Below are 14269 nucleotides of genomic sequence, written 5' to 3'. Positions count from 1 at the left end.
TCAGAAGTTTGCTTCAGATCTGATGGATTTTTGTAGCCAAAGCTTCGGTGCTCCAAATTATCAGGTAGTGTAATAATGCATATTTTGAACTTTTCCCTTGTAATCTTAGGTCTTTTGGCTACCAGCTCCCAGCAGTAACACATCACTATTTGCTCCAGAGTGGTGATAAACTCTCCCTATTCCACCACTCACTTCCTCAACCTAACGTGTAATACCTCACTCTCAACTATATCTCAGCTTTTCCATCTTCATTTATATTTAAGCAAGGAAGAAGTGGCCTCAGTTGCATTACACGGGGCAGACAGGAGAAGGGTATCGCTGAGTGACCGCCTTGCCTGGTTACTAAGGGTTATGACATTTTCATACCAGGGAGACTAAACCATGAGCACTCAGAAAGAAACTAAACCATTCATATTAGCCTGCTGTGTTTGGGTGGAAAACAACCATATGTGGAAAACACTATTAGAGCTAAGAGAAATGAAGGCCACTGACTGACATCAAAAGCAACGTAAATGCAGCTTACGGGCAGCAGCCAGGCCTGTAACTATAAAAATTAAGAATACACATGAAGTCAACTTGATACGAGAGGAATATTTCTCCAAGACCTCCTCCAACTTCTTCTGAATTCAAAGATGGTAAATGTTGTTTGCAATATCAAGAGCAAATGCTTGATCATTTTTGTGTTGATTAAATAGTTGGCATTATGCTGTCTGATAAGAAGAGATAATACAGTATTTTGCCAGGGCTTTTAATTGGCACTTTAGTGCAGCCTTATGAAGTGAATAGCAGTATCACATGCTAATTATTTTATGTCATGAAGCACTCCCTTGGCTGTCCTCCCCCCTGTACTCCCTCTCTACCAGCCCTTTCAGGTCACTAAGACAGAACAAGGATTTGGCCACAGGAGGAAGCTCATTTCTGAGCTGGAGGTCAGCCTACATCTCCTGGTTCTTAATCCAGTGGACCATCCTTCATCTGCCACTATTAATTATATTTCACTTGTCACCACCAGGAACTGCCATAACCTCAACCTCCTGCCCATGCTCAAGAAAACTGGGAAATGAAGATGTACATGAAGCACTAGGAGTCGCTACATCAATTATTTTAATAAATAACATTACCTTGAAAATAGAGCTTTCACAATTCAAACACATACCTGATTGTTGATGGTATAGTTAAGAACTTTATACCATTCATTAATAAAGCTGTCATTATCAGATTGAATTAAGAGCTCAGTTCCTTGGCGGGTTTTTAGCTTTAAAGAAATAAAAACAGGTATCATTAGAATTGATAAACACACTAGAATTCAAAAGTGAAATTACCTAGATCAGATTAAACTTCTCCCTGACGTTACTTTTAGATGATATATAGCCACTCAAGAACACTTACCAGTGAAAACAGTAAATAACAACCTGCTTAAAATTTAAAAGCATATCCCATACAGACTTATTAAAAACGGACATTTCCTGCCAGTCCTAAGACATGTCTACATTTGAGCAGGAAGAAATGTAGAAAACTCAAAGTTTTTGATTTTAAGTTTAGAGGAAATTTCTTAAGTCATTAATTAAAGTACATATAATTCTGCATTTTAAAAAAATAATTCACCTCAATAACATTCTTTTTGCTGGATTTGTCCTTTGAGGCCCAGTCAATCAATGCCCCTTTGAGATCCACTGTAAATTCTGGCTTAGACTGATTGACACCAAACTTCTGGAAAAAAAGGAATAATGATGACAAAAACAAACCAAGAATCTCCTAACATGTACACAGTCTTGCAATCCTCTAAATATAACATACGTTATTTACAGTCTACACAACTTAACCCAAATACAGTACTTTGCCACCAATCAACGGGCACGATACCAGGAAAACAAAAACCACACACAAAACACTCTTTAAGCATGCCTATTAAAAGCTGCTCCGCTTAAAGCCCTTAAAATTCCTTAACTTCAAATGTCAAATTCCAGCAGAGCTTTTTTTCCTGTCACAAATGGTAAAAGTCTATACAGCATTTGATTGTAGCTTGATTTAGTCAAGATAGCCCCAAGCTTTAAACAAAACTGGCTAACAAGTAACTGAACAAAAAAAATCCATTCTGTCAGTTAATCACTGGTTGTACGTGAAACCAAAAATCAAACCAGAAACAGTAGCTTTGCTAGACAGGAATCACATCCCTCCTGCACTGAAAGAGCAGTTTTTACATTTTCGTAATATATATATATTTCATGTGTATACATCTATATTCAAATGTTTTCCCCCAACAATGCTTTTCACATTATTTTATATTTTTCTGTAGTGCTTCTATTGCAATACTGGAGCATATCCTAGCAAGCAAACAGAACTCAATTTCACTGTCTAGCTACTAAACAAACAGCAAATAAGCAAAGTGATAAAAAAAGCATTCATCCGACAAGTAACCCTTCAAACAATTGGGAGGAAAACATCAGGGAGCTATTTTTACCTACTACTTTTACATTTATACTAAGTATCACAGTTTTTTTAAATAAAGTACTTTTATTAGGGTTGCAACCTACACCTAGCTTTGAAATATCATTCCTCAAGGAAACTGATGCAGTGACCCATGGGGGGAAAAAAAAGCTCTAATTGTGAGTAAAGTAAGTAAAAAACGGAACAGGGGAAGCTGTAAGTCACTTGGTTGTAGGACAGAAATTTAATGCTGTAGTTCTAGGGGAAGCTTGTAGCATCTGATCCATCAGAAAGGTTCTTTTCTATTTCTTTAAAAAGTCTTTGATGTGCGAATGCTGTTCGTGTGACAGCTCTGGGGGACGTAAGCCCCAGGACAAGCTCCTTGCTGCAAACATGAGTTTTCAGCCTGTACAAGAACAGCCATATCCAAGGGGAAAAAAAACAGTTCAGAAAACAGAACTAATCTGCTGCTACTGATTAAATTCCCAGCATGGATGTTAATTAATGCTAATTGTGTTTTAGAAAGGCTGTTTACCACTGGAAAATCTCCCCGCCTTGAGTCCTAAAGGCAATTAAGCGCTGAATGAAAAGTAGAATCTTAACTTCTTTATTTTACCCGTGAAATATCAGAAGAGGGAAATATTTCTAATTTACCCAATGCCAACTAGCACTTGAAAAAAACCAAACCACTTTCTGCTTTGCAACTTAATTCTCAGATACCTCATCCAAGAACATTTCTTATTAATTGTAGTAGAGCTTTTGAGAAAGGCCCAGCTCAGCAGTGGAGTCCACAGGAACAGTCTCTGGGCCATTATGGCTCTTGCAGTTGCAGGCAGCTACGCAGCAGCTGCCTGTTTAAGAAAGATGCACTTAACTGCTTCACATAGAACCAAAGTGCCCCAGCCACACACTTCCTGACAGCCTAGAACAATCTTGCTGCATGTTGGACAAAACAACCAATTTATAGAGTTTGGCACTGAAATCAACGAACAACAACAAAAAACATGTCACTGCTGTTCTGACCAAAAGGAAAGCCCTCCAATACATAGCCTGCTGAACTCCCCGCCTGACAGATCACAGCACTACCTCAAACACCTTTGCACTCTACCCACGTTTTTGGCCTGGCTCCCTTCAGCATTTCAGAGGAGCACAGAACAAACTAAAACCCAGAAGCTAAATTTCTTAGAGGGGGAAAAAAGAAGTCTTCCCCTGCTCCTTTGCACGAGCAGTGCCCAAACTGCCGTGTGAGGTCCAAGGATGGGGAAACCCATGCAAACAATCCAGCCTCTCTGCAACGCTCCTCTGATATAGCAATGTATTATATACTCATCACAAACTTAACTTCTTTGTTCAAGGAAATTCTAGGTTTAGCATTCAGTCTCTCCTATGAGCTTTTTCCTGTCAAGGTTCTTTTCTGCTCCTGGGTGTACAAAAACAAGATGCCAGCAGCCATTTCCCTCCTTGAAAGCTGCCACGAGCAAGTCCTGTACAGCGCTGCTCAGATGCTCTTCACTAAAGGCAATAGAACCATACTGAAAGCAAGTAGGTTCTGTTGGGAGCAGTAAAAGGAAAACCTTTCCCTTTAGCATCTACTGCCACCTAGACATAAAGTCTGCTTTCTCGAAACAGAGTGCACTGCCAAGTCAGCACTGGTTGGGATAAATTCAATTCTTCCTGAGCAGTGACCTTATTCTTACCGGATTTCTCTTTTGAGCTGTCTGGGAAGTTTAGAAAGGACAGCAGTGTGAGACAGAAAGAAGGAGAGGTATATATATGGTGCTGTCAGCTGTCCTAGAGACACTTTTGACAGCTTTTTCTAGGAAAAAAAGTGTAGTCATGGAATGTGCTTATGATATTTCTATGGCAGAGATAACTTCTACTTTTTTGAAAGAAGGAGGCGGTGGTGTTGTGGTTAGTTCGGACATAGTCGATGCTGTATAGCTTAAGAAGTGCCTTGAAGATGTGTGCTGACATCAATAAATAGAAGGCCTTTTCAATCCGTTCAGGAGCTTTCTCCAAGTCCTGGAAGCCTCCACTGGACAAGCCATACAGTCTGTATTGTGATATATTCCAGCATTTTTTTGGAAACAGAACTGGATGTTATTTATGGGAAGACTTTGGATGTACAAATGACACCTGCCATTCTCGTAATTCTGTTTCTAATTAGAGTTGGGTAGACCGTTTCAATTCTTCCAAGTCTGTCTCACCCGCGCATGGACTGCAGAAATAGAGCTGAGGGTACAGATGCTCCTTTGTGGCTGGTAAGGGAGCTTCAGCACTTACAGCTTTAACAAAAAAAGAAAAATTATGAAGATATGCTTTACTGTCATAGCAAAATGATGGAAGTTTTTTGAAGCCAGACTCTGATAGGAGTATTTGCATTCCAAATAGTTTTCATGATAATCATCTGAGCTCGTGTATAATCAGCTGTGCAATACAGATGAACTGTAGTAATATACACATAAAACATCCTTGGCTATAAACACAGTAAACAATAGTTCGCCCAGATGAACCTTCAAGAGCATTTATTTCCTTACGTTTGAGAAGTTTACCCACTTTGGGTTTACCACCACTGTACTTGACACTGAGGACATGCGCCTATTACAGAAGGCTGACAGAATAATCCTTCTAAGCAGATACTATTCGCTGTGTTTTATGAAGCCCCATCACTAAAATTTGGCAATAGCTATTACAACTCACACCAAAGTTGTGAGACACCTTCTTTCAACTGGTGAAAATTTAAATTTCTGTGAAAAGACGTATTAAAAATCCACAGATTTCCTTATAGAAAGTAGCATTTTAAAGGATACCAAACTGTGTACACATTATCTGTTCCAGGCTTTCACATACATAGCAATGAATCTGACAGACAAAGAAAAGGCAGCTGCATCATTTTTAGCAAAAGGTTAATTGAATAAGGCTACAGTTACTCCCCACTACAGGAAGAATAAAAAAAATAAAGGTACTGCTCATCAAAACGGTCATCCCGCAAGTCCCAGGAATCTTAAATAAGCTCAAAACATAGTGCTTTCTCCACTCTTCAGGAAATACAAGCCAAGATACCAAAATAGTTTTAAACATCACCAACACTTTAAAATCCTCAAGAAGTCAAATTATTGAAACATTGCTTTTTGTGTCTTCAGCATATGAATTTTTCCATGAAAGCTTTAGTTTGATTCTGATTAGAGTGCTGAGAAAATGATACTAAAAACAATTACACAACCAGTCAAGCCTGTTTGTTTCTTCTAACACTATTATCATTATCTAAATTCCTCCTCATCCACCTTGAGCAACAAGCTACCATATTAGCTACCAATATTTTATTAGTTACTGATAAGCGACACTTCTATGCTTGGCATCTACACCTCAAAACATGACAAACTACAGATGCTTAAATTTTATATATAAAAAGAGTCTTACAAATTTACATCAGCTTTCTGTACGTGGCATATAGCCAGAACATCCTTGAGATCTTTTCATTTCAGCTTTTTATGCTTAACTCTTATATTTTTGGGTATTCCAATTATAGCTAGAATTAACCATCAACATGTACAACATTGTATCAAAGGCATCATAGGCACCTTACAAACATCCTAAATTAGCTGTGTTAGAAAGAATTAGACATAAAATATCTGTTAAAAAACTGACCATATCATGCTGTTTATTAGTCAAGACACTAGTGGTTCAAATAGTAGGCAAATTAGGGGTTATAATGCTGGCACTGGTGAACCAGATAGTCTTTCTACTTTGTTCCATTAGAACAATTACAGGATTATTGCAATACACTTGTGTTAATTTGCACCTTGGATGACTTTCAGAAAATAGCAAACGGGATATACAAGGTGTTATATGAAGTGACAAAACTTAAACCTTGGAAAAAATCAAATTTACTTTCAAGATTAGTGGCAAATAGCCTTACAGTGACAAGAGGCATGCAACAAGAACACATACAGTGATAGCTGAAACTTGGTCAGAGTTTACATAGGTGACAGCAGGTCGACGACTGAGAGCATTTTTCCAAGAAGAAAGCAGCGAGAGCAAGAGCTCAGGAATTGAGCCCCCTTGGCAAAATGACTTGATGAGAAAAAGGAAGAAAAGTGATGAAGTCACAAAACAATGCACAAAAAAAGATATGGTTTTATCAATCACTAGACGAATGCTAAACAAATACTCTTCTCATAAGATGAAGCAGAAATGTAATTCTTATCATATGTCAAACTGCTAGACTTGACTTCAGCTTATTAAAATACTGATACAGATCAAAGTTTGAGAGGTGAGGCGGAATTTTTAACACCTCAAAAAAAATTTCCTACACAGAAAGCAAAAAAGAACGTGTGCTGAATATTTAATTACATATTTACAAAGCCAAGTCCGAGTGTGCAGGTATACAACACAAAGTCCTTGAAAGGTGTTCTCCCTTAATATTCCCAGCTTCACTTTATTCTGTTCATACTGTTGATATTTATTTTGCTGACCCTACTCCAATACTTGACACTACACGTACCTGACAGTCTTGCACAGAAATATTGTGACTATGATACTTTTACTCCACTTAAATTATCACAAGAATTTATGCCTTTTTTTACCCACCAAATGACTGTACTTGGAAGGTGTAACACAACTTATACTAGTATCCCCAAACAATAAGCAGAGTTGCATGACTACCTTGTATGGATAATTCATTTGGGCACACATTCATTCATAACAGTATCATACATTCATAAACAGTATCTTAGTTTAGCACTGTGTGTTTTAATGATATCAACATATAGTTAAAGTAATGTTTTTTGATCTACAGCTACATTTGGATTAAGAGTATTAGTAGCTGTAATCCATGGTAATTACATTTACCTAGTGTCTCAATGTTTACAGATGGGAAAGTCAGTAACTTTCAGATATATACACGTTTCTATTCCTTTTTCTGTGCTTTGTCTCTGATGCGCATCACGTTCTCTTCCCCTCCCCGCATACAGTGTGGGCAGACCTCCTCAGGTCCACTTCCCACCAGACGGCGTAATTTACCTTATCTCATGCCTTTAATCTTTATACTTTTTCCTTCCCTTCTCTTTTCCTTCTGCTTGACCATCTTGCCCAACTTGACTCTTTCCATTCTCTTCTACCCCCAATGTTGTTATTTATCCGTCCTCACACATTTTTTTTCCAACCAGCCCTTCTACAGCAACAGAAGGGCAAAAAAAGGTTGTTTACAGCTCTGAAATGAACTCAATGCTTTGGAAAAGGATTGTCAATACCAATTCACTACCCAAAAAGAAGCACAGCAGGAGAAAGTGAGCCAAGTAGAAAGATCAGCAAAGCACAGCAAGAGAGCATGTATCTGTAAGATGCAATTTTGCTGGAATTCACATGATAATACACTGGAATAACAAATACTGAATCTGACTTCTCTTTAGTTGCTATAGGAGATCCACACAGTTTAATGTCAGACCTCCAAAAGTAGGCAAGCCGTAGATAAAGAACCTTTTCTGCACCTATTAATGTAGGAATGCAGCTGGATAAACATAGCCAATTACATTATAGTGCTATTAAACTAGAGATGATACAAAAATTTAATAATCATCATCTTCAGTGTGATTTTTTCTTTAGGTTTTCAGACATCAAAATAGATACAAATACTTGTCATGCACTATGCAGATAATAAAACAAAATATGGAATCCAGCAAGGCGAAGACTAAATGATAAGGCAACAATACTACATTATTCAAATAGTCAAACGCAACAAGCCAAGTGTCAGACTATTTTTTTTATTACATGTATCACATTCAAAATTACCTGGAGTTTATGAAAAAATATGCAAGAACAAACAAACTGTTTAAACAAACACATTAGTAAGGAACACAAAAATATTTGGCCTGGGGCAAAAACTTCAAGCTTACAGGGCACCTGAAAATCTTTCTCAGTTTCTTACTTATCAAATATAAAAATGTTTCTGAAAGACAAGAAAGTACAACTGGTCTTCTCCTCATTCTACATCGTAATCGTTACATTAAACTATTATCCTGCTAACTTACACACACTTACTTTTTCTAAATTATGCATGCATATCGGTATTTAAGCCCTACAAATACGAAGGCTTTAATTTATTGTGCTTTATGTGATTAAACACTTAAATAAGGGTGGGGGTTTTTCCTGAGCTTACCCAGCCAGTTCCACTTCCTTGGGTTTTAGTGAACAGCACTGATGAACCTTGTAACACTGCCCATGATGACATCCAATTCTTTCTGTAAATATTTGTAAACAAACATAAGATAAATTGACTTGAAAGTAGACATTTAAATTGTCAGTCATTGTTGCCCAGCTGACTTTCATGTTAATATACTTAATCATATGTATGGTCATTAGTGCCATTAGTAAATCTTAATTGCTGTCATATTTGGAGACGGGAACATATGTTAACAGTCCCAGCCTGACCATCAAAGTCTAAATCAAACAAAGCTAATTAGTAGTGGAAGCAGTTCACCAGGAGAAACACCATACAATTATAATTTCAAAGGGGCTAATGTGGAATGCTCAGCCTACCGTATACTTAGAAGATTATGCCAAAGTACTGCATAATTCTGAAACTGATTGATCATATCTAACTGGGATGCACGTGTCCCATGTTTATGTAGTAAGCTCATTTACACTGGCAATAAAATATTTGCTACACATCTAAAAAAAGCAGAAGAAGAACAAATGAGTTGTTCCAGCTGTCTGACTAGTTGCTTTTATGCCTGAGTTCCTGTCCTCATGAGGTTAAAAAATAAAAGTCTTGACAAGCCCTGACAATCTATTCCCATTGCCCAAACATGAATTATTATTCAACAGCTCTCAAAGTGACAGGATGGCCATGTTGCATCTTTCTGTACAGCAGCCCAGTAATCCAGATCAATGATTCCAACAGATGCAACATAAATGGTGAAAGTATACTGTACAATAGCAGCTTATATGAGCCACAGTCCACCCTTTCATACCAAGATCTTAGGAGCAGCTCTGAGGAACCAAACAGGGGGTCAGATGTGCTGCTGAGGTGTACTGGACTAGGTCAGGGTGGCTCTGGAATATCAACTGGGTGCTGACTACTTAATCCTCAGGAAAAGCATGTATCAAAAGCCTGGGAAACACTGAACTAGATATAACACAGTATTAGACCTAAAAGATTAAATTAAAAAAATTAAAAAGTAAAAAAGCAAAAAGTAAACCTAAATTAAATCTGAGGATGTGCCGCACTAACGCAGTATTTAACACTGACTCTTTGCAAAACACCAGAAATGTAAGTTAGACAGCATTAGTTGATTATACATTATGATTTATAATGTAAATGTCTGCCTGTGAGGCAGAGAAAGGAAGTTAGAAATGAGGTCATTTATTGCCTACAGGGAGACCAAAGCTGGGCGATACATTCTGCTTCAAACCCTTTACAATTAGAGTGAAGGAAGAATTAGGGAGCACATGACATGTACACTCCTTGAAAATTAAAGGAGATTAAGTGAAAGTCTGAAAGCCCCTCTTACACCAATTCTATCCAAGGAACAAGACAGGCTACAACCTATAGAGTTTCTCTTAAATAAATCAATCAATCCCATTTTAAAGAGCTGACTCATCATCAGTACACCTTCATGAAATCACTGCCCTGTGTGGAGCCCTGGCATACATGAGCCTCTGGCTCTCTGAAGTCCATTATCTTTAGCTCACTGGGAGAAACACATACTTTGGGATAAGGGAACACTGTGTCAAACCTCTAAGGCAAATCCAGACAAAAAGTAAGAAATTGCAAAACCCAGTATGCTGTCCTAATATAAAAAAGTCAGATACGTTACACAAACCCTTATGCACATGTATTTCTAAAAGTCCAAGACTTACCGAACTTTCTTCCCATTTTCTGTAATTTTTGTCACATTCAATAACCCGTACTTCTCTTGACCCTGTAAGACAGAGTAAGACATAACAAACATAAAAGAAAATCTGCCTCTATTACCATCACAGCACTGAATTCAATCCCCCAAATAATCAGTTTTTGGCAATGAGCAATCTTTGCCCATGTTATAACTTCACGAAACTGTCATAAGTACATTTAAATATGCAAAAATCAAAATTCCTCTGGGAAAGAGCTCATGACCATTCAGAGGGTAAAAAGTTTTTCTTCTCCAAGGCCTAGGTTCTTTGGACAAGCCAAACTAAATCATTTGTGGTACTAGACAGTGGAAATTTTAAATGTAAATTTATAATGATTTGTGTAATAGCACACTTGTGTTTGTGTCCTTTACTTAAAAAGGAGACGGCTGACAAACAAACAGCCTAAATTCTCTGACAAAATTCTTCTAAGGTATTCTAACATAATTGCGTATTTTAAATAAAACATGGTTGAAATGCATAAAAATATTAACATATTCATTTCAAAAACAGATGAGTGAAACATTTCTTTGATGTCCTACTTCTTCCTATCCCCAAGCAAAGTATTAGAATTTTAAACTACTTAGTTATGTCTTGCTGATGAAAATCATTTATATTGGTATGCCTCTGTACAATTTTGGAGATCAGTCACTGAATAGTGGAAAAAGAACACTGCTGAACAAGAAGGGCAAGTTTCAAATATTTGGAATTAATATTTCTAGTTTCTATGCAAAAATAGTAACATATAAAGGAATGTTTGAAAAAATATTCTAGGACAAAAAGGAAAACCATCAATTTATACCATTTGTGACTCTCAAGAAGAGGTAACAAATTCAATCATTTTCCTCTGTCACCCCAGACTTGTCCTACTAGTGAATGGAGCTAAAGGAATGTTAAATTAATTTTTTAAAATCAATTCCTTTTCAATAACAGCTTATAACAGTTCCTAATTTAAGAACTAAGCTATTAGTTGAAACTATCAACTAGGGAAAGGATCCAAATTAGTTTTATCATAACAAAAATGTCCTCAATTCTAGATCCAACGAAAATAGAAGATATATTCTCTCCAGCATTCTCCTCTAAATCTCAAATTTAAATGAACCATAACTGCAGAATACAATAACAAAAAGAAGTTTTTTTGCTGGAATACTGTGACAACACTTTTAACAAAGACATAGATCTGTTTTTCATTAATCTTAACAACTTTACCTACATGTGTCAAGCACAGCACATAAAATACAAAAAAGACATGTTTTCAAGGATAATAGTGCTTAGCTGGTGGTTCAGGTGTTATTTCAGTCCAATGGTAACTTACTCAATCTAATATCTCCATTGGGCTGGAATGCTTTCCCAAGCCAGTGATATATACATTATTTTCCAAAACTGGTATTTTCAATAGAAGAAATGAGTCACATCCCTCCCCCACTCCCCCCAAAAAATTAGCCCATTCTTTAGATCACTTTATTTGTGATCCATGCAGACCACCACTAACAGTCCTATGCACTGCACCCTTCTAACAAATCTTTGGCTTTAGTAAGTGAAACCGCCTGTCACCATCTTTCACAGTGACTGAGCAACCCATGCCCACTTGCTCAAATACATTTATGGTTTTAATAAATTACTCATGGTGGAACCAGTGGGAATGCTCCAGAGAAGAATTATTCAGAAAAAGTATCATGATGCCCTACTTAGCAGTAACACTAGGGGGTACTAATGGGAAAATTAACATAATCAGGGAAAAGGAAGTGGAAAGCAAGTTAAGGCTCAAAATACACAAAAATTCACCAGCTTTCTTTGTAATATTTAAGTCCCAGGGGACAACTAAAGAAAATATGTGGGGCTTTTTTCTATTATCTAAACCAGCAGTAAGTTCTTCTACAAAATACAATTTTAATAATTCAAGGCCTGAGCCATATTTAAGGAAATTAGAATATATGCAGCAGTAATTGCTCGTGTATATGGCTATCAACTATGCTTGCTTAATAAACAATGTTTATTTTAGTGTGGAAAACTGTTTGAAGAGTTGTAAGAATGGATCAGCATGAACAAGGCAGAGAACTATTCCTCTGTGTGCAGAGTAAGAATGAAACATAAGTTGTGCCTTTAATGCCCTGAGCTACCTACTAAAGGGCTGCTAAGGGCAAATATTTCAATGCTATTGCAGTACAGTTCCAGAATTTAAAAAAAGATTAAAACTTCATTTTTTGAGTTATTTCCCACTGTTTAAAAAGCAATGATCACATTTAAAATAAAAACTGAAGCAAAAAAATCTGTTAAACATTCATAACACGTTTAACAAGCTTAAGTCTTCCTCCCCAGAGTTATTCTGCTAAATCAAAACCACAGTTTATTTATGCCAGATCCTCTTTGTCTTTTCAAGGAGACTGAAACACAAGTAAGAAATAAAGATATCAAATACTGCAAACTAATACTGACTACTGACAGTGAGAGATTCTGCGAAGAGGGGGAGTTTGTTTCTGCTTTTACCTTCCAAGTTGCTAGGTCAGAAGACATGACTGTTGGATGAAGTTCTACAGAATTTGACGTAACTTTATTACACAGTGAATTTTTAACTTAATCTCCTATCACCAAGCTGTATTTAAACCAAAGACATTTACATTTTTTCTGAAAGCACAGTTGGGTGCAATGCATTCCTTTTAAAATGTAAAGCCTTCAAATAGTTTTATCCCGTTATTTTTTCTCAATAACAAGCAGGCTTACCATCAATTATCTAATCATGAATAGCCCGGTTTCTACAACATCTACTTATCTATTTAAACACTTTGCATACTGACTGTGGCTTGATGCTTTGGTGAAGAAGGAGAGGACTCATTTTCAGGAAAACTGGCCTTAGAAGCAGTTGATGATTCCTATAAAATTCAAATAGGCAACAGAAGTTATTATTATCTCTGTTACAATTCTTTTAATTTTTTTTAACCCTGAAGACACTTTCTCTCTATTTATACACACTCACACATTACAATAAAAAGGTACTTTTTTTTAAGCATTCATGATATTGTCAGATAGTTATTTTATAAACCTGCTTACTAAATAGTGTTCTTACAAGATTTACAGACAACACTCAAACTGGGTTAATTAGCACACATCCATTTGAAAAAATTATTAATACATACTGTATCAGCTTAAAGCAAAGCTTTCATCCTTTTTAAGGGGCACTTTTTTTACGACATTGCTATCAATGACATTGCTATCAAATTAAGAAGGACATTTATAATACTAATTTATTACAGGGCACCACGTAATAAATACCAAGATTTTAAAGAATAAATTATGTCTCTGTGTGGTTAGTAAATATAAGATTAGTACAATAAATTGTTATACATGTCGAAAAGCATATACCAGCTCTATTCATTTTTGTGAGTCATGATCATTAATTTCCTTAGAATCAAGCACTGAAATTTCTAGAGATTCAGGTTTTTGTTTTAAACAAAATGTTAACTATGAATCAAAAGAAGAGAGTACTGTATCTCTGAAAACGAGAAAGATTGCCCATCTGGAACCAAAAAAAAGGCATGTGCATTTCCTCTGAAGTAATGATTGCATTGCACAAATACACCACTTGAAAATCTGGTAAAGAATTTCAAGCAGAAGAAAAATGTCACTTGTTCTCTGTTACTTTTAACACATTTCTCCCCTCCCTCTTTTTAATTCCCTTGACAGCTCTCCCAAATTCACTTTGCTTTTCCAGCATTACATAACACTCTGCTTGCCCATGCTTTAAAATCCATTTGTAAATCTACCTACAGAAGTCCACTAGTTCTTTTAGTAGCATAAAAACAGAGAACATTAGCATTTCTAAGAACAGCCTAAATGTTCCAAGTTTTCAGATGTCCGGGGGGGGGGGGGGCGGGGGGGGAATGTTCAAATTAAGGAAATCAACATCCCTCCCAAGAAGGTATTTTTTCCTCTGCTTACCAAATTTTTTAGCTGA

The 14269-nt window shown here is 36.6% G+C and overlaps 1 protein-coding gene across 1 annotated transcript in view; it reads right to left on the bottom strand.

The window, feature by feature from the left end:
• Positions 1–14269, bottom strand: part of ARHGAP12 (Rho GTPase activating protein 12) — a 73681-nt gene that overhangs the window by 10664 nt on the left and 48748 nt on the right. Inside the window, exons 6-10 of the mRNA XM_059819137.1 lie at positions 13113–13187; positions 10288–10349; positions 8585–8666; positions 1606–1707; positions 1157–1255 (exon numbers count right to left, since the gene is read on the bottom strand). Coding sequence (XP_059675120.1) covers positions 1157–1255; positions 1606–1707; positions 8585–8666; positions 10288–10349; positions 13113–13187 — 420 coding nt within the window. The remainder of the gene's footprint in view (positions 1–1156; positions 1256–1605; positions 1708–8584; positions 8667–10287; positions 10350–13112; positions 13188–14269) is intronic.

Source organism: Gavia stellata, chromosome 6, assembly GCF_030936135.1.
Source record: "Gavia stellata isolate bGavSte3 chromosome 6, bGavSte3.hap2, whole genome shotgun sequence".
Classification (NCBI taxonomy): domain Eukaryota; kingdom Metazoa; phylum Chordata; class Aves; order Gaviiformes; family Gaviidae; genus Gavia; species Gavia stellata.
Note: the sequence above shows the minus strand (reverse complement) of the source record. Positions and strands in the feature narration are given on the sequence as shown.